The sequence below is a fragment of the Vipera berus genome, assembly GCF_964194415.1.
Source record: "Vipera berus genome assembly, chromosome: 2".
Classification (NCBI taxonomy): Eukaryota; Metazoa; Chordata; class Lepidosauria; order Squamata; family Viperidae; genus Vipera; species Vipera berus.
Genome location: NC_138203.1, coordinates 208,926,524 through 208,948,514, shown reverse-complemented (window position 1 = coordinate 208,948,514; position 21,991 = coordinate 208,926,524). Strand labels below are relative to the sequence as shown.

Sequence of the window (21,991 nt, the reverse complement as noted above, 5' to 3'; positions counted from 1 at the left end):
TCTCTCTCTCTCTGTCTCTCTCTCTCTCTCTCTTTCTCTCTCTCTCTCTCTCTCTCTCTCTCTCTCTCTCTCTCATTTTAACTTATTTATTTTTGTACAGGCTTTTATGCCAATTTTATCATTTTTAATTGTAAACCACCCAGAGTCACTTCAACAGTGAGATGGGTGGTATATAAGTAATAAACAAAATGTTCTTACAAACCAATATGTAGATATTTGGTGCTGGTCGGTTGCTAGATGCTTTGCTCTATCTAAATTGTGATCGTTACCTAATGCAGGGCTTTTCAACCAGTGGTACGGGTACCACCTGTGGTACATTGGCACCTGGCAGGTGGTACACGACCATCCTAGAAAAGTGGTAGCAGGGGAGGGGAATGAGCTGAACCGGTGGCAGCACCGCACAAGCCTGAGTGACAGATGGCTGGAGCTGCAGGGCTGTTGGGGCTCAGCGGAAGCACCAGGATCAGTGCCAGGGTCCAGCTGGAGCTCGGCGCTGATCCTGGTGCTTCTGCTGAGCCCAGAAGAAGCACCGATCAGCTGGAATGTTGCAGCATCTCCAGGGTCTTGTGATTTATATTCAGATGCTTGGCAACTGATTCATATTTATAATGGTCACAGTGTCCCAGGGTCATGTGAAGTGACCAAAACCTGCTGCAACCACCCAGCAGATGAGGGGAATAAAAACCAAACACCCCCACCCCCACCCTGCTGCCAATCCTCAACAGAAATGCTCACAACAATGAAAACCTCGGACAGGAGGAAGAGTGCCACCGGGCAGGCAGGCAGGTGTCTTGCTCGGCTGTGGCTTGGGAGGCACTTTTTTCAGTGCCATTGTCACTTCGAACAGTCACTAAGTGAACTGTTGTAAGTCAAGGACTACCTGTACTTCATCACTTTTTTCCCCTTTTTTTTGGTTATCAAGTTTTTGACACCTTGCTAGGTGACTTGTGGTACTCGGATGTTGCCATATCCTAAAAGTGGTACAATGGGTGAAAAGGTTGAAAAGCCCTGACCTAATGCAATGCTGTGAATCTCAAATACTAAACTATGCTTTGGAAGATGCAGCTAAGGACTGTCCCTTCTGGTTTGCCATCCCTCTCACTCCTTTTTTTCATGATCCAACAAATATCACAGTGTTTAGACAGGGTATTTTCTGATGATTTGGGTTCTAACTGTGAGTTTAAGAATCATGGGAAATTTGGGGGGGCGGAGCCAGCTGTCAGAGTGGGCGGCTGTGTGAATGGGCTTCTCTATATCACACAACCTCTCACCCAGTGTCTGCGGGGGCTCCTCGGAGCCATAGGAGGTCCTGGAGGGACAGCCAAAGTTGCGGGCGTCCTGGAGAACCTACATGAGCGGCGGCCCATGTTGGGGATCCAGAGAAAAACCCAATGCAAGTGGACCGGGGAAAAGGAGGCCAGTAATGGCCGACATGAAGATCTGACAGAGGGACAGAACTAGCATCGACTTAGTGGAACAACGGTGGAACGGAGCTGATGAAAAGTAATTCTGAGATTTTTACATTTAAAAAGTGAAAGGGAGCGCTTTTGAAAGAGACGCTGGCTAGAAGAGGGAGCCTTACCGAGAGGGAGCGAGCGGCGAGAGAAGCAACGAGAGATAAGGCAACAGGCGAGAGCAACAAGAAGAAGGAGCCATGAAGTTAGAAGATCGTAAACTAGCCATGAGATCAGGTGAACTGATAGAAAGCTAACAGGAAAAGATAAGTTTTTGAGTCTTGGAGACTGAACTTTTGAGAAAACGAGTGTGGACTATAAGTAGAAGGAAAGTGAATAGTTTGGACAGTCTTTGAAGTTTTGATTTATAAGTCACGGGAGTATAATGGATCCAAGATGGAGAAAGTGACACAGCAACTTTAGGACTGCAGTTTTGATAGTGAGACAATTACTGGCCATTGGCTAAGGAAAAAGATATAAAAGGAGCTACAAATTCGGAGTTGGAAATGTATAATTAAAAGGAAAGTGACTTTGATGGGACAGGAAGATAAAGGTGATATATAAATATAGATAAAAAGACACAGCTAAGGCAATTATGAGAGTAGTAGCTATAGCATATATGGCGAAAAAGAATAAGGAGAAAAAACAACAACAGAAAATGTTAGAAGGGGAATACAAAAGGTTAGAAACAATACTCCAACATGAACCACAAAAAAGAATGTAAAACAACAAATGGACTTAATTAAACATAAACTTAACATCTTAGAAAAAGAAAAATTAGCACAACAGATAAGATGTATAAAACAGAACTTTTTCGAAAATGGTCGATGGCTTGCACACAAATTGAAAAAACAAAAGGAGAAAAGTTGGATTAGTAAATTACGAGATGACAAAGGGAGAATACACTATCAAGAAGAGGAGAAAAAAATATAGCCCAGGAGTTTTATGAGAAATTATATAAGGAAAATAGCCAGGAAAATGAGGAGAAAGCGGAGGAATGTTTCAAAAAAGCAACACTAGCAAAAGTTACAGAGGAAATTAAAAATATGTTGAATGAAGAAATTAGGATGTCAGAGGTGATAATGGCAATTAATAAACAAAAAAATAACAAAGCATCGGGTCCTGACGGCCTCCCAATAGAAATTTATAAGGAACAACAAAACATTTTGTGTTTAACGCGGTCCTGGATGAAGCAAAAACCCCAAGGTCATGGTCAGAGGCAAATATTGTCCTGATTCCAAAAGATAATACAGACCATACATCAATTCAAAATAATGTACAAGACAATATCCCCTAGTTGTTGGAAATGTTCCGAAGAATTAGGTACTTATTTTCATGTTTGGTGGTCCTGTAATAAGACTCAAAAGTATTGGCAAACGTTTTGAATATGGTTAGAAGAAATATCAGGAAGGAGTGTAGATTATAGACCAGAATTTTTCCTACTAGGCATAACAACAGAGAAGCATACCAAAGAAGAGTTATATATAATGATACACATCATCACAGCAGTGAGAATGATGTTCACCCAGAAATGGAAAAACAGTGAAATACCGGATGAGAGTGAAGTGATAAATAACATTTGGGTGTGCACAGAAATGGACAAGTTAACTTTGGAAATTAAAAATAAAGACCAGTCAGATTACTACAAAATTTGGAATAAGTTCTGTTCATGGTGGGAACAGAAAGGAAGGTCACAACAAAAACACACAGGATGCTGATTTCACATATTACTAGAATGTTGTTGTTGTTAGCTGCGAAGTCGTGTCCGACCCATCGCAACCCTATGGACAACGTTCCTCCAGGCATTACTAGAATAAAGTGGTTGATAAGATTGAATATTCTATAACTGTATATAAATGATATGTACATAAAGTGTATGTATATAAAACACAAAAATGATGTAAGACAAGAAGGATTATCAGACCATTAACACCTTGTCCAAAGTTTTAAATAATAAAATTTGCTATAAAAAAATTTGAAGAAAAAAAAAGAATCATGGGAAATTTTATTACTACTATTATTCATTACTACTACCACCCAATGCATGGTACCAAACAAGTGTGGAAAAAAACCCTTCACATTTTATTAACGGTAGCTTTCTTGTGTTTTGGCTAATCAATTTAGATAGTTGTCACTGGTAAAAGTCAATTCACCACCACCTAGAAGTGGTTTTGAGTGGAAGCTGAGGGCAAGTGAAAGGACGGGGAACTCTTATCTTTACTAATAATTGCAGTGGAGGGGGAGACAACTAGAATCCATCCTGTGTGATCGTTGAATGCCAGGCTGCCAGCAATGCAAGCTGTTACCATAAGTGAGGCCAAGTAGCTTCATTGCTCAATGGTGCACATGTAATGAATGCCCAATTTGTCCTATGCCATGAAAGCTGCACAAGAAGAAACGTAGTGTCAGTTCCTATCAAGGAGGATGCTGCATGCAAAACCACCAATTGAGAGCCAACGCTGCAGACAGAATGCAATCCAACCATTGTAAAAGTCATTTGGCTACTGGTCTAGCGTTCGGCATCATAAGCATTTCAGAAAGTTTACAAGCACAGATACTAAGATGATAGCCCTAGTGTTCCAAGCAGTTGGTGCGTGCTACTGTACAATTGTGCAAACAATAATATTGGCAGCCAGTTCCATCATGAATTTGGTCAGTCTCCTTTTAAAACCACCATCATCACATCTGATGGCAGTGAATCCTCCAGTTTAATTAAATATTATTTAGAGGAGTATTCTGAACTGTGGTGGGCAGGAAAACAAAAGAGCAGCCTTTTTTTGATGGAATACTCAGGTTATGGGAAGGAGTAGCACTTTTTCTAGCTAATAAAGGCCATAAGCTTTGTAGAGCTTAAGCCTTGTAACAAACGGTTTTTAATAAGCTTTTAATTTAATAAAATTTGTTAGAAATAATGCTACTAGACACCTTCCACTTTTTGGCTACCGTACACCAACATGGCTCTTCTCTTAAAATGCCTAAAGAGGAGGTCTCTAAAGTCAGGGTGGTGTGCTTACCTATAGATGACTAGTAGAGCAAGATGTAATAAGGCAAGCATGTAGAACTTGGATAGTTCTCCAATTCAAAGAGACACTTGTGTGACAGGCTGAGGCAAAGAGGCAGTCCCAGAACCAGCGAAATCTGGGGGCTGGACAGGGGACAGATTGTATCTGCCCTCAGTGTAGAAGGGACTGCCACTCTCGAATTGGCCTTTTTAGCCACACCAGATGCTGCTTTAGGACCTCTTTCCAGAGCATGATACCATAGTCTCTAGAGACTGAAAGATGCCAATGAATGTAGAACTTGGATAGTGCTCTAATAAGAGATTATGGGGGAATCTCAAGGCTCTAGGATAGTTTGGGGAGTTATAACAAAGAAAATCCCAGGGGAAGTCATCGTGAAACATGTAATCACTAGGCACTGAGCACAATTTGCTCACAGTCACTTATGCCTTGGTCATCTCTTGTTTGGATTGCTACAATGTGCTCTACATGGGGCTGCCCTTGAAGATCACCCAGAAGCTTCAACTGGTGCAGAACGCACAGTAAAGAGAGCCCTTAGGATTGCCCATATAATATCTTTGTTGCACAAGCCGCAATGGCTTCCAGTTTCTTTCCAGGTGCCATTCAACATGCTGGTTGTCACCTTTAAAGCCCTACATGGCACAGGGCCAGGTTATCTGTGGTACCACCTTTCCCCAAGGACATCTACCTGTCTAACCAAATCAGATAGGTTTGGGTATGCTCCTAGTTCCTTTCCCTAAATATTGCCATCTTATAGGAGCTAGGATGCATGCTTTTTCCACAGTAGCCTTTGTTCCGTGGAACACCCTTCCCTCTGAAGTTGGCAGGCCACTGCCTTCCCAGCCTTCCATAAAGCTTTGAAGATCTGGTTTTTCCCTCAAGTACTAGGATAAGATGAGGGGACTGCGCATCAGAAGTTTGACTTGGCACCAGGTTTTTGTTTTTAACGTGTGTAGTTTTTATAGTTTTAGTATGACTTTTATGCTGTTTTAACTTCCAGTTAGGGACTGGACAGAACTGCTTATAAGATAAGACAGCTATATAAATATATTACATAAACAAATAAATTCAAGTGATTGTTGTGTTTTTACCTTCCCAAAATATTCTAAACTTTGGAATAAACATCGGGATCCTGCTATGTCTCTGTTATATAAAGTTTAGAATCAGAAAGCCAGGATGAAAAAGTTATTAATGCAGTATATGTAAAGAGATGAGTCACATAGAATTAATGATATCCAGTCTGAAATAATAAAAAGACCTTTAACCAATTCAAAGTCATGAGATAGAAAGCAACTTTTAAAGACTATGCATTGACATTTGGTATCCTCATTCAGCAGTGCCCTTATGTCATCTGTTGATATTATGGATAACTTTGTAATCTATGGATATATTATGGATGACTTCTCTTTAAATAGATTAAAGTCATCCATATTATAACTCTTCAGGGAACTGCAGTACAAATGCTGCTGCTAAAAAGGGTAATAGAGTGAACTCAAGAAATTAGAGTCTGGATGTAAATTCATTGAAAATCATAGGTAGGTGTCATATAATTTCGCAATCAAATACAAAGTATTTTGATAAGCAGGAGATATTAAAAATGTAATATTTCAACTTAGGATCAGAACCCTTCCTTTGATTTGGTCTCCCTTGAAGGCTTATTGACATTTTCTTTGTAATGCCTGGTAAATTATTATTGCTTTCTATTTCTATTACAACTGCAAATACATAGGTTGAATGAAAGAGAGGCACATCCCATCAGCCAAAGTCAACAGAGCTCTTGAAAGATAAGTGGCAGCCTTATAAAACCCTGCTACCTTGTAGAATGCCAACCATCAGTTTTTTGTAGTCTATTTTGAGTAAAAAAAAAAGCTTATGCTTGTGGGAAGAGTATAAATTATTGTAGTGTCACTTTTTAAAAATATAAAATACAAAGAGTCAGCTGGTGTGTAAGAAGGAAATGATTTGGAAAATATTTCTCTGCCACCCATGCACTAATTTTTGCCCTCTAAGGTACAGCAATATTCATCATAGGCATAGAGTAAGTCCTCTTTGTGTGTTCCCTAGTTGCCCATCTATTCTTGGCTTTCTCCCACTACAGGACAGGTCTAAACAAAACTGACAGTTTTCAACTAAATTGCAAAGACGTTGAGCCTCTGGGTACCGCCAGATTATGATTTTGGACCAGTTTAGACTTGGCACCGGAACTGGCTGATCCAATCATTTTCAAGAGCTGAGTCACCTTTTTTCCTGGCTCTTCATTAGTTTATTTGAAGCAGGACCAAATTTTGTCTTTTCTTCTGCAATGTTTGAGTGTATGGGTGGTCTTAGCAACCAACTGGTAAGAATTCTTTTTTTTTCTGGCTCCTGTGAGCCATTCCATTTTCAGCCAATTACTTGAAAAATATCCATGCATTCTAGCAACCTGCAGGCCAGCTGAGCCTCTGCTGAATGGGAGAGCAGAGAGAACTCTAGTCCATTTCACCTCCATTCTTTACTGCCTACATGGAAATCAGTCAGGGCTGCATATTAAAATGGAATTCCTGCAGGCTGATTGCATTGTTTAGATTTCATCACTCAAGAACATCTTCTTATTTGCCCCTTAATATGCCATTAAAGGTGCTTAAGACTGAAATCTTCATATCTATCTATGTATATCTCTTTCTATCTGTCTGATCTATCTATACCTTATAAATTGCATTTGGGCTTTCTCACAATGGCAACCTTGGCTGACTCTGAACAAATCTGAATGAAGTAATATTTGGATCCTAAGGCAGTAGATTAGATTGGAAAATTTTTTAAAAAATACACAGATGAAGGCTATGGCAAACTATGTCCATGAAGTCGCCAAGAAAATTGTATATCCCTAAATTTGGCAGCATCTTTCCTTATAGCTTTTCATGCTATGTGTGACTGTTCTTAAAGGACCCCTTAATGCTTAAAAAAGATGTAAGTACAATGTACTGTGGAAAAGATCAGTTTACATTCCAATTCCAAAGAAAGGCAGTGCCAAAGAATGTTCAAACTATCGCACCATTGCACTCATTTCTCATGCTAGTAAAGTTATGCTTAAAATCCTACAAGCTAGACTCCAGCAGTATGTGGACCGAGAACTACCAGAAGTACAGGCAGGATTTCGAAGAGGCAGAAGTACTAGAGATCAAATTGCCAACATACGCTGGATCATGGAGAAAGCTAGAGAGTTCCAGAAAAACATCTACTTCTGCTTCATTGACTATGCTAAAGCCTTTGATTGTGTGGATCATAACAAACTGTGGCAAGTTCTTAAAGGATGGGCGTACCAGACCATCTTATTTGTCTCTTGAGAAACCTATATGTGGGCCAAGAAGCAACAGTGAGAAATGGACACGGAACCACTGATTGGTTCAAAATTGGGAAAGGAGTCTGGCAAGGCTGTATACTGTCGCCCTGCCTATTTAACTTATATGCAGAGCATATCGTGAGAAAGGCAGGGCTAGATGAATCAAAAGTTGGAATTAAGATTGCCGGAAGAAATATCAACAACCTAAGATATGCAGATGATACCACTGTAATGGCAGAAAGTGAAGAAGAACTAAAGAGCCTCTTGTTGCAGGTGAAGAAGGAGAGTGCAAAAGATGGCTTGAAACTTAACATTAAGAAAACCAAGATCATGGCATCCGGCCCTCTCAATTCCTGGCAAATAAATGGGGAAGAAATGGAGGTAGTGACAGATTTTATTTTCCTGGGCTCCAAGATCACTGCAGATGGTGACTGTAGCCAAGAAATTAAAAGACGCTTGCTCCTGGGGAGGAAAGCCATGGCAAATCTAGACAGCACACTAAAAAGCAGAGACATCGCCCTGTCAACAAAAGTGTGTATAGTCAAGGCTATGGTCTTCCCAGTTGCAATGTATGGCAGTAAAAGTTGGACCATAAAAAAGGCTGAGCGCCAAAGAATTGAAGCCTTTGAACTGTGGTGCTGGAGAAGACTCCTGTGAGTCCCTTGGACTGCAAGGCGATCAAACCGGTCAGTCCTAGAGGAGATCAACCCTGACTGCTCTTTAGAAGGCCAGATCCTGAAGCTAAAACTCAAATACATTGGCCACCTAATGAGAAGGAAGGACTCAGTGGAGAAGAGCCTAATGCTGGGAAAGATTGAGGGCAATAGAAGAAGGGGACAACAGAGAATGAGGTGGCTGGATGGAGTCACTGAAGCAGTAGGCGTGAGCTTAAATGGACTCCAGAAGATGGTAGAGGACAGGAAGGCCTGGAGGAATGTTGTCCATAGGGTCGCGATGGGTCTGACACGACTTCGCAGCTAACAACAACAACAATGTACTTTCACAGTTTCATGAAAAAACCCTGAATGTTACTGTCCATGTCTATTCAATTCTTTCTTCTGCATTCCTTAACTTCTCACCCTAAAGCAATATGCTCCCACTTCCATTTAGATTTTCTCAAAGCAAGCAAGCAAGCCATTCTTGTGTTATTTCAGTATGCAACACAGCAACATGAGCCATTCCACATTTATCAAATTCTGATATAAGCATGTCCAGGAACATTTTATTTTATTTTTCAATCAGGATGTTACCTCCATCTGATCCACAGTTCATTCCTGAAGAAGCTTAAGCTGTCCTTATCTATTTTAGTCAGAAAGAAGTTTTTTCTTCCCTATCCCAACACAACTTTTTCCATGAATACAAGGTGATGCACTCCACCAAAAGCAGAGAATATGGTTGAACTGTGGGACTATTTGCTGCTCTCTGAGCTTGTCTGTTTGCTTGAGATGTTTCATTACCCAACTAGATAACCAGTGCAAGAGGACTGTAATGCCCCCCAGAACCAGATCATGCCTCAGCTGCCCAGAGACAAAAACTCTTTGGACACTGCACAATAAATTTAAACAAATGGTCAAACTTACCAGTTTAGCCATCTGTCCAAACTCAGCTCACCCAGCCTATCCCACATTAAGAAAAGTAATTGGTGAATCTTTTCCCACCAGCTGTTGATGTTTGGTAAAAAAAAAAAAAAAGGAAAACCAAGCTATGGGAATCGACTAGTTCTTGTCTTTACTATGTCTTGTACACTATAAATAAGGGCAGCACCATTTCTCAGCGTAATGCCTGAGACTAGATAGGGATTATTAGTGGGAGCAGCAAATTTTGTATAGGGAGTTTTCTGCTGGCTCAAGGACTGGTTGGTAGCAGTTTTATTTGGCTAGAAGGAAGAGTCCTGTGTCCATCACTATGGACACTATGGACACTATGTCCTGGCATCATTTTTATAATATGCATTTATATCGTGTCTCACGTGAAATCAGCACAAGAACAAAACTGACCTGCCAGATCTTAGCAATTACAATTAAATAAGCACAATATAGTATTTTGCTTTCAGGCCATTAGATCAATTACATTGATTTTCACTGACTGCAGCCATCATTGATTTTCACAAACAAAAAAAAGTGGGGATCAGAGATCCATTTGTTTGATTTGTTCAGGTAGCTGCTGTCAGCAAATCCTTCCAGTTTCCAAATCCTTCCAGTTTTTCCCATATCTTTCTATCCTGACTTCTAACTTGTGCACCTGATTAGTTGTATATAAGGTTGATCACATTATTAGCTGCCTTCAGCAACTAAGCCATTATCTGAGAGACATCATACTTTTAGGAAGAAGAAATGGCTAATTAACTGGAACATGGGAATGCGAGTGTGGCCCTCCTTGTAAGTAGCAAAGAATATAATTTTGTTCATGCTCATTCAACTGGAGGTGAGGACCCATCAGTAGGAAGAAATTAGGCAGTGCCATTAGGACTGTAAAATTGTCCAGAATGAAATAAGACTTCTGAACTTTATCAGAAATGCCAGATATTCACTAAATATGAAAATATTTGCCAGTTGAGTTTTAAATGTACATTCTGAAAACAAGAACCTTTGCATATGCCTTCCATATAAAGGTAGATCCACATTTCTTCAAAAGAGTCCATTCTTTTTAAAATATATGATGGTTACATATTGTATATCTGTATAGGTATATCTGTATAGGTTTGTCCTCGGACAAACGCTGGCTCTTCGGCTTTGAAACGGAGATGAGCACCGGCCCCTAGAGTCGGAAACGACTAGCACACATGTGCGGGGGAACCTTTACCTTTACCTTTATAGGTATTTCACTTCTGGGCTTAATTTGAAGGGAAAATGTCATAGTTTAGTTTTCATTAGAAGCATCTTTGTGCAGTATTGTATCTCTTGTTATTGCAATTACTAAATCACTGCCAAATGTAAAGCAAACTGATTCTGAAAATATCTAAAGCTAGTTCTCATGCCCATCACCTCATCATCCTTTCCTTGTTTTCATGGTTTGAATACATTTCCAAGTCTGTCTTAGAGAACCCTTTCCTTAAGCACTCTCAGGGTCCTTGTCTTGATCTGATTTAGTACTCCACAAACTAAACTTAAATGTTTCCCAAATAGACAGTAATTCTAAGGACCATTGACATATATAAAGACAAAGAAAAGAATCAGCAGGTTCTGTGTTAGTTAGCAATGAGCACACATATCATTGTTTCTATCCACACCTTTGCTTTACCATCAGCTTCTGACTCACTGTCTCAGATCCTCCCAAAGAAGAGATGTACTAAACAAAACACATAAATCCTAATCCTAATGGTTAATTTGGTCAAGGGCAGTGGAAATGGTTTACGACCTGGCATTCCTCAAACCCATTGAAAATGCAAATGAAGGAAGTGACTGTGAGGTTTTATTGCCTCTTTTGTTTATTAAAAACCACCTGCTTCTTTTATCCTCTGAGGCCGAGGAAAGGGGCAGATGGCATAAAAGGCCAGACAAAGGAAGTCAAAGAAGCCACCCATTGTCCAGGATAAAAGATTTTGGCTTCACCTGGCCTGGAGAAGCTCAAGAGAGTTGTAAAGACATGAGATTAAGAAGCAGACTTCATTCTCAGCAGAGCTGGTGAGACAAGCTCCAATTAAATTATGGGACAAGCCTATAAAATTTGCAGCACTGTCTGGTTTTGCAGTTGGATGGAGGAACCCCATAAACTAGTGAGCTATTTAGTAGCATCTTAAGCAAGCCAATAGCAGTTATTAGAGAGGCATTGCCATGGAACAAAAAGGATGACCAGATGAGGTTATCAGGCATCTTTGTAACTAAGCAGAAATTATGACTCTTGTGTCATCCAAATATTACTCAGTTTGTCTCAATTTGTTATTTAAACAGCTAAATCAGGCTTGGATTTAGGTTATACTGGCAAACAAAGAGGTAGGCAGAGAGGAGGTATACGTAGATTACTGCAGTAGCTGTTCAACTGACAACCAGAAAAAAGCAGCATGAGTAAGCACAATGCAGGAAGCTATGCTGCTGGTAATTAAGCTCAGCCTACAAACAAAAAGTATAGCCAACCACAAATCAAGTCCAGGTAAACAGAGTAACAATTTGCAGGCAGTAATATACCAAAGCATTCACAGATTTGTACCCAGGTGGGTTGTTTTGCACGTACCATCAAAATCTCCAGTCAAACTTCACTAGAGGTAATTTGGAACTAATATTCTGGGACAAAACTTGCTGTTCCTAAAGGATCTTTCCTCACAGGTTCTCATGTGCTTCTATATCAGGATCAGATTCAACTGTGAGACATCACACAGGAAGGTTCTGGTGTTCCTAGCTTATGTCAGGGGATCATGGGAGTCCTCATATTGTTTGAATCTTGGTCAGGAGCTCATCCACAAGGGCCCTGACAAGCTATGTCTAAATGCTTCTAACAAATGCAACATATTGTTCCACACACTGATCCACCCAAATTCTTTTGAGAATATAATATCTAGCATCCGACATTCAGACACATATGACCTCTGAATTCGGAGGTTCCATCTTCAGAGACAAATGCATAGGTTTTATATGCATAAATTCCTACACTGAGTGTTTGATGCCTCTACTTGGTGTTCTCTGACTTTGGTTGTTTGCTTGCAGATGTTTAATTCCCTGACTAGGTCATATCATGAGTGCTCATGATTGTGGAGTTTGTTCCTGTCAAGTGCAAGAAATCAAGAACCAGGATACAGTTCAAAAGTAATATAAATTTATTTCATGCTACCTATACACAAGAATCTGAACTACTAATGGTCAAGGCAAATTAGCATCAGAAAAGAGTCAATGGACTTCTAGAGGGACTGAACTTAGGACTTTTACAAAAGCATAGAGATGCCAAACTAATTATGTGTTTGACCCCATCCTCAGCCTGGTCATCTTCCTGTCTATGTAGAGTAGCTTGCCCAACAAGTGTTGATGGAGATGTCCTTTGTAATTCCTTGAATGGTATTATTTTCTGCTTGATTTTCTGGTGTAAATCCTTACTTATCTGGGTTGTTGAAGAGGATAACTTATGATCCTCTGTTTCTTTTTTACCTCTTTTTATTATTTATTTTTATTAGTTTTCAATTTCTATGTATCTATTGATGGCTGATTTGTCAATGCCAAGTTTCCAGGAAATCCCTAGTGTTTTTCGATTTAGTTTGGACTAGGATTCTCACAGTTTCCCAGTTAAAATGTTGGTTTCATAAACCATATGGAACTACATATATTGTCTTCTGCTGAAACTTCTCCTTACTGTTGTTGGCATTTTTAAAAACTGGAAAAGACCTCTTCTGAAACACAAATACTCATGGCTAACCAGAGTAAATCATTTATCTATAGTAGGCAGCTTCCTAAAATGTAATGCCATGGGCTTGTCTTCTTCCAAACAGGAATCATGTCTAAAATGGTTATTTACAGTGAGTTAACCAAATGCATGGATAGTATTGACCCAATCAGTATCGCTGAACTGGATTGCCCCATATTTGTGCACCACATGGGATTCACAAGAAGAAGTGGAAAAGAGAATGAGGATTCAGTCAAAAAATCAGGATCAGCAGAAGCTTCAAATAGAATTGGAAAAGCTCCAAGATTAATTTTAATTTAATTTTAATTTTATTGAATTTATATACCGCCCTTTCCCGAAGGACTCAGGGCGGTTTACAGGGTATAATTTTTAAAACATTAATACAAAAATTAAGACCAATTTAAAAAAGATTAAACTAAGTCCCTGATTAATGTCAACACCCAAAAAATAGACTCGAGTTGAATTTGGTATGAGTGTAGGAGGATCATTTCAGGCAAAGCAGAAAAAATTCTGCTTTGAAAAAGGGTCTCCTGGCTGGGAGGAGAAGAATTTAATTTTCTCAAGGCATGGGACAGCTCAGTGCTTGCCATGCTAATCTTTCCTTACAGAAGTTTCAGCCAAGCAACTAATTCTTTCTGCAAGTCAGCCATTTCCTTCTTCAGTGTCTTATCTTTTTCTTGATTGTAAAAAGTCAATCCCATAGAAAAGATCGGATTAATGGTAACTTTTTCATAACGCTGTTGTGAAGATGTAAAAATTACATAGTAAATGTAAAGGTGCACACTTCAAAGAAAGCTTTAGAAATTATTGTACCTAAAGTTTATTGTACTTAAGGGTTGAATGACATAGTCCTTTCAAGCACCATTATGCACCTTGAACACATTATCAATCTTGAAAGAGGATGATTGATCAGTACATGAGCCTGAATAATGTTTTCTTCACTTGGATGCACCCCAGAACTGGCTTGCCACAGAATGGCCTGAGCATTTCTGCATGAAGCTGGTGTTGTGCACTACAGCTGTTTGCCCGTTGCTGAACCTCTTGGTTATAGAGGTTAAAAATAAATATAGTTCTCTGTGAGAGCCTTGGTGGAACAGTGGGCTAATGCCTCCTTAAGTAACACCAGCTGCCTGCAATTAGTGCAGGTTCGCATCCCACCAGGCTCAAGGTTGACTCAGCCTTCCATCCTTCCGAGGTAGGTAAAATGAGGACCCAGATTGTTGGGGGCAATAAGCTGACTTTGTAATAACGCCGCTTGGGGGGGGTGAAAGCCCTAATAGGCAGGTATATACATAGAATGAAGGCTACTGCTAAGCTTGTAAGCCGCCCTGAGTCTTCGGAGAAGGGCGGGATATAAATGGAATTAAAATAAAATAAAGAAAATAAAATAAAATAAATAACACCAGCAAGAATACTCACAGAAGAAGAGCAGAATCCAATTGGTAGTGAAGACCTAATATGGAGAGGTGGTGGTGGGTGTTTGCTCATTCACCCTATGCAGTCTTGCTATGCTTCATGCTGCACTGAGCTTTGTGGATTACAGGGGTGTTTTTTTTAATAGGGCTTTCTTTGGGCATTCGCCAATCCTTTTGCTTTTCTTTCTTCAACGCAGGATTACAGAGTGAATATTTTCTTGCGGCAGCAGTGGAATGATCCCAGGCTGGCCTACAATGAATATCCAGATGATTCCCTAGATTTGGACCCATCCATGTTGGATTCCATCTGGAAACCAGATCTGTTCTTTGCTAATGAGAAAGGGGCTCACTTTCACGAGATCACTACAGATAATAAACTCCTACGGATCTCCAAAAGCGGCAATGTGCTATACAGTATCAGGTAGGTTTCCTTTTCTAAATAAGATGTACAGGTAGTCCTCAATTTACGGCCACAACTGAGGCCCAGATTTATGTTGCTACACAAGACATTGGTTAAGTGAGTTTTCTCCCATTTTACGACCTTTCTTTCCACAGTTGTTAAGTGAATCACTGCAGTTGCTAAGTTAGTAACAGGGTTGTTAAGTGAATCTGGCTTCCCCATTGACTTTTCTTGTCAGAAGGTCACAGAAGGGGGGTCACAGGACCCCCCAAGACAAAAATATGAACCAGTTGCCAAGCATCTGAATTTTGATCATGTGACTATGGGCACGCTGCAACGGTCATGTGAAAAATGATCATGTCACTTTTTTTAGTGGCGTTGTAACTTCAAACAGTCACTAAACAAATGGGTGTAAGTCGAGGACTACCTGTACAGTCTGATGTCAATGCTGCTAACATCGGATGTTCTTGCTTTGACAACAGATGGAAATGCAGCCATTTTCCCTCTATTGCTTTTAGAGTTAGTTGATGCTGGGAGGGGGAATGTGGATGAGAGTCCAGCTAGTTATAACAATAATAACTCAGCCGTGGGAACCCAAGGTCATTGGGCCCTGAGTTGATAGAGTTTTGGTAGTGTGGAGACCTGGGGAGAAAGCCTGCGCTTCAAGCTAATTGGGGGATGTGGTTTATGACTATTTACTGGAGGAGGGAATTGTGCTTTGTTACATTGTACCCAGGGGAGAGGAATTTAGTTTTTTGTTTCAGCTATGTAGTGCCGATACTATGTTTCTCAAATAAAAGATTCTTTAAGGTAAACATGCCTTGAAGTTCTTTTGAAGAGTTTCATCTGTCAGAATCATGACATCTATCCTATCCTAAATAAGATGGGGAATCAAGCTTGAGGCTCATAGTCTGTTTTTAAAACACTAAATATGTTCATTTTTTTAAAGTAAACTGCAAAGGCGTAGAATAGACTAAAGATAATTATAATTGATTATAATTAGGTTATCAAGTTTTAATTCATTTAGAGTATCTGCTGAGAAACAAACTGAAAGTGCACTCTTTTTTGCTTCTTTTATAAAAGAGGTATCCCGTTTTGTCAGCTCCAAATCCTTTCCCAATAACTGTTCAGTATAATAATGCCCTTGACATCAATATAATAAAGTGGTGCATATGTATTAAAAGTTAGACAGAGTTGTATACAGTTACACACTGAAGACTCCACCCCACTTCCTGTAGAGAAGGAAGTTTTATAAAGAAATCAGATATGGAATCAGCATTGGTCTGATCCTGTAAGGCAGACATGTCAAACACAAGGCCCGGGGGCCAGATCCAGCCTGCAAAGTGGTTTCATGTGGCCCACGAAGCCATCCTGGAAACAGTGAGGGAACGGCCCCCACTGCCTTGGCCCTGGCCCAGAGACCCTCCTTCTGCCAGAGGCCCTCAGATATGTCCCACTCCTGCCCAGGCACCCATAGGCACCCTTGATGCGAACGATGTAGAGCTGGCCATGCCCACCCAGTAGGCCATACGCACTCCAGCCATGCCCACCCAGGCCATACCCACCCGGCCCCTTGAGGGCAACCGCAATGCTGATGCGGCCCTCAATGAAATTGAGTTTGACAGCCCTGCTGTAAGGGATGTCTTACATTTACAAAAAAAAACCTACAGTCATATGCATACTTAATTTTGTTGTGAGTTACACAATGACAATAAAGATATTCTATTTGATATTCTATTCTGTATCTATTTAGAAAGAAAAGGCCCACTAGGTTCAATTATATTTATCCCTAAATATGCATGTAGAGATTTTTAGCCATATTCACACTCACTGAGTGCAGATTAATTAGGTTCTCAGTATTATAAAATTCCAAGTATATCCTGTTGCTTCATAACTGACACTTCAGCAAATTGTACTACTAAAATAATCAGGCAGACAAAAGACCATTTCTATCCCATACAACAGAAATTCTCTGACAGTCTGACACAGTTGGAGAATGTATAAATGGATCTTCCCTGCACCGGCCTATTACAGTCTAAAAGATGTTCAAGCTTACTCACTTTTGTTTTCAGGAGATTTTTTTTTAAGTAAGAAATGACAAATCACATAATGGAACCAGATAGATCTGGCTTTTTCCTCCATCATTTCTCAACACAGTAATTTCTGGGTCATTGGATTTCAAATTTATGATATGTGAAGTGCAGTAAGTGAACTCATTTTAATTTAGAAATAATCCATTCTAGCCACCTCCAAACCTTACTTTGTCCTTTACTGAAAGAATGCAATTAGGAACATGTACTTTTCTTCCTAAATGCCGTAAAGAATGTACTGGCACCTTTTGTACATATATAAACTTGGGTTCTGTTTGCATATTCCAGCTTGCTGAAGCCTGGCAGTACAATCCCAGAGTGCAAAGGGGTCATTCCCATTGGAACTCCTGGCTCATGTCACAGATGTCCTCCTGGCCCCAAGGAACAAAACACATAATATTGTAATACAGAGAGAAAAAAGAAGGCGGCTTCCGTTCAAACATCAGAGACCAGACAGCATAACACTTAGCAAAGCACATAGCCAGAGCTTTGGGAATTTAAAGCTTCAATTTATACGGTCATTTGAAATGTTTTCCAACTAACAAGAGGTAGTTATTTAAGTAACTGCCACCAAAGGTGACCTTCCATTTATTGTTTCTCTCAGAAAGGTGAGGGTGAACACATCAATAAGTGCTCTCATATTTATGCTACCTGAAAAGTATACAGTGAAGCAAGACTCGTGTTGATTGATGCACTAAAATATTTTAGCAGATAATGTGTTGGTAGGTCTTGCTAAAAAAAAAATTCTGTTAATCCAGCCATTTATCTCCCACCTTTTGAAAGAAGAACTGGGGACCTATAGCAGCTTTCAGAGAGTTGTGTTAACAGTTTGTAGAGATACTTCAAATATTTCACACATTAAGCCACACCTAGGAATTGGGCATAGTCCTCTTGTGGTAGAAAACTGATTTTTCCCCCTTTTCAGCCATAGTAACTATGGTTTTTGTTAGTACAGGGGGACTGTACTAACACAAGCTTTCTGTCATGTGTGATCAGCTATTCTAGCTTAGATTCTGGCCGTTCTAATTCGTTAAGTATTTATTTATGGAAGAGAATAGAAGAAAATAAAGGAATTATAAGAAATGAGAGTGAAGATGAAATGGAAACAAACCATATTTTCATAATTATACTAATATATCTAGATTGGTATAGTTTCCTTTCTCACTAGGCCTAAGATTGACCTACTGGCTTCTTATTCCTCAGCTAGAAATAGCTAGAACTAAGTCTCTTCTCTCTTCACAGAATAACCCTGACCCTGGCTTGCCCCATGGATCTAAAGAACTTCCCTATGGATGTCCAGACATGTATTATGCAACTAGAGAGCTGTGAGTCTTGAAGTTTCTCCTCTAAAAAATTGCCACTCTACATGGGAGCAAGTATGGCTGCTCATATACAGGCCGCATTATATTTTTCAGCTCCTAAGCAAATCCCTCAGTTACTATAGAGAGAGTGGAGGGAAGGAGAAAAAGCATCAGAGGCACTTGTGTCTTCGGTGGAACACCAGGGGGGATGAGGGCAGATATGACTCCAAAAGCCTTACCACAACCTCTGAGAAGGTTGCTATCAAGTTGTAATATGACCAAAGGAGGAAATTATTAAACGTAATAAACTTGGTTCTGCTTTGGCCTCAACCACAATTCTTTGCACTGTGGTCTTTGGCATGTCACTAAAAAGCCAAATGTGTCCTTTGTCCTTGTACATTGGGTAAGGAGAGGATAGAACAAGTTGTAATGGCTGAGTTTTTCCATTTTAATGTGGATTTTACCAGCTCTATGTATACCAGTAGCTTGCGATTTTAGTGAAGACTAGTATGTATTTCTGCTGTTAACCTTGTCACCCATTGATCTGCAACAACTATCCATTTTGATCCATGCTGATTTTCTCTCCTGCTTTGGTCTCCACAGTTGGTTATACAATGAATGATCTGATATTTGAGTGGCAAGAGAAAGGAGCAGTGCAGGTTGCTGATGGATTAACCCTGCCACAATTCATCCTGAAGGAAGAAAAGGACTTGCGCTACTGCACAAAACATTATAACACAGGTTAGTGGTGGCAGATCCACATTAAGCATTTCTCCATGGAAATTATCAAGACAGCAAGGTTCTCATTCAGACTTTTTCAACCAGCCATCAACCATTGAGTAAGTAATACTCAATGGATGATATGTTACAAAGAACTAGTTATTCTTCTGGTTGGGCCACCTTTTTTCCATGTAAATTCTATGAGAATTTAGATTTCTCTGTTTCATTTCTCAAACAGGTCAGGCTTATAGTATCCTTAGCTTATGAGGTTGAGTTTTTTTCATCTTTGGGCTATTCACCATTACCGTATATAATATATATGTATTATAAGATACCTTCTGGAAAATATTATTTTATTAAGAATAAAGGAATTTAGAATAAAGAATAAAGCTTGTCTAACCAGGAGAACAGCTTGCCTTTGGAAATTGTGGGTGCTCCATCACTGGAAGTTTTTAAGAAGAGACTAGACAGTCATTTGTCTGAAATGGTATAGGGAGCTGGACTAGAAGACCTCCAAGGTCCCTTCCAGCATCTATTCTATTCTATTCTATTCTATTCTATTCTATTCTATTCTATTCTATTCTATTCTATTCTATTCTATTCTATTCTATTCTATTCTATTGCTAAAGAACAACCTTTAGGAACTAAAACATATTATGATGAACCCCACAGAAATCTCATGTGTGACACAGTCCTAAATATGTGTCCAGGCTTAGGAAAAATGTGATCATCACAATTGTCTAATGCCAAGAAAGAAATTTGTTCACAGTGGGTCTCCCTTAAAGCTCACTTTTTAATGAAGGTTCCTGTAATTCCTAGGCAAATTCACCTGCATAGAAGCTCGTTTCCATCTGGAGAGACAGATGGGTTACTACTTGATCCAGATGTATATTCCCAGCCTGCTGATTGTAATTCTTTCCTGGATCTCTTTCTGGATCAACATGGATGCTGCACCTGCCCGAGTCGGTCTGGGCATCACTACAGTGCTCACAATGACCACACAAAGTTCTGGTTCTCGAGCATCTTTGCCCAAGGTAACAAATTATCCTTATGAAGAGCCAGTGTTGAACCCTCTGTGTTGGAATCAAGTTCCAAAAATCGATATCAGCGATTCAAAGGATTTGGAAGATATGATAGCAAAGTTCCCCACTGAGAACCTTAGAAGAACCATTCCCAGTTAAAGTTGAAAATATTAATGCAAAGTTGAAAAATCACATATTAGATAGTACTTTTAGGGCATTTACTACCGTGTTCCAAGTCTTCTTCCCAAATCTAGCATATCGGCATATCATTTTTAAGGTTTGAAATGTGTGTTTAATTCACTAGAAGCTGATATCAAATTATTTCAGTGCCCTTAATCATTAGCCTTTAGTCTTATTGTCAATTGGAAATCAGCAGAAAAGTCCTAGCATCCTTCATTACCCTAAATCTGTAATTTATCTATGCAGTAGAACTACAGGGGGGAAAAATAAGTATTAGAAAGATGTAGCACAATTTGTTGCTTATTTATTTTCATTTGTACTCATAAGATGCCTGTAGTTGAAAATATGCTCCCTTGAGGTTACTAAATACAATTTATTTGGGAGTAAGAGCAGGCACAGAAACAGAAAAAAGAATGTTTAAACAGATACAGAAGAAGAGAATCTGGAAAATAAAATTACAAATATTGAAATATATTTTTTCAAATACTAGAATATCATTTTCAATTGTATTATACAATTCAATTACTGTACTCTTAGAAGAAATGCATACATGAATCGTGCTATTTAGAAAAGATTAATAGTTTATTAATATTCATCAAACATATTATAATACTAATTTCTTCTTCCTCAGCTGAGTTTACTGGCAAATTCTCATTAATAATTATTTTTGGGAGAAAGGCAGGACGCAAATTCTGTATAACATTTATAAAACAATGTATAGTTCTTTCCTACATGAAGGAATAGAGGGGAAATCAGAACAATCTCTAGAAATTGATAGATTTTTGTTTTGTGGGGTCCGTGCTGCTCTCTGACCTTGATGGTTTTCTTGCAGACATTTCATTACCAAACTAGATAACATCATCAGATTTTTGTTCACTTTCTACTCTGCCACCATCTTGTTAAAGAGAATTTTATAATAATACTCTTATAAGATCTCTCTCCCTTATGGTAGTATCAAATATTTTAGTTTCAATTAGAAATCAACCTCCACCACCCCCAATATATTTAAAATATTGGCACCCCAACCTCTTCGCCAAAGTGGTTTACAAATAAAGTAGCTTTATTGGTAGCTTCATGGATATTTCCATGTAGTTTTCTTAGCAACAATACAAAATGCTTTCCCATTTGCTTCTTCCAAGATTTTTGATTTCCCAGTCTTGCCTGCAGCCCTGGTATGTCCTGAAACTCTCCCATCTACCCCAATCTCCTTAGCTTTGAAAGCAAGACAGGGTCAGCCAGGAGCTACCACTTGAGGGTACAAAAGGAGCTTTCAATCTTCCTAACAGTAATAATATTTATTTATTTATTTATTTATTTTATATACTGCCCTTTCCCGAAGGACTCAGGGCGGTTTACAGGGTACTTAAAACACTGATACAAAAATTAAAAACAATTAAAAAGAATTAAATTTAATCCCTGAAAAAATATAAAAACCCCAATTAAAAACTCTCAGCCTGGGCCGGAAAGCTCAAAGAGCCAGGTCTTCAGGTCACGGCGAAATGAACGAAGGTCGGGGGCAGTCCTAAGCTCCCCGGGCAGCTGGTTCCAGAGGGCAGGCGCACCCACAGAGAAGGCCCTCCCCCTGGGTGTTACCAATCTTTAACCGGCAATCTTTAACCGGCGGCACCCTGAGAAGGCCCTCCCTGTGGGAGCACACTGGACGAAGGGAACTTGATGCCGGCAGCAGGTGTTCCCTCAGATATCCCGGATCCAAGCCATTAAGGGCTTTATAGGGCATCACC

The 21,991-nt window shown here is 39.5% G+C and overlaps 1 protein-coding gene across 2 annotated transcripts in view; it reads left to right on the top strand.

Annotated features, from left to right (window-relative positions):
- The window catches only part of GLRA1 (glycine receptor alpha 1), a gene marked incomplete at its 5' end in the record, with an annotated part of 78,733 nt that overhangs the window by 47,275 nt on the left and 9,467 nt on the right, over window positions 1-21,991 (top strand). For both annotated transcript variants that reach the window (XM_081320215.1, XM_081320214.1), the window contains 4 exons: window positions 14,734-14,957; window positions 18,269-18,351; window positions 18,931-19,068; window positions 19,867-20,081. In XM_081320215.1, coding sequence (XP_081176341.1) covers window positions 14,734-14,957; window positions 18,269-18,351; window positions 18,931-19,068; window positions 19,867-20,081 — 660 coding nt within the window. The remainder of the gene's footprint in view (window positions 1-14,733; window positions 14,958-18,268; window positions 18,352-18,930; window positions 19,069-19,866; window positions 20,082-21,991) is intronic.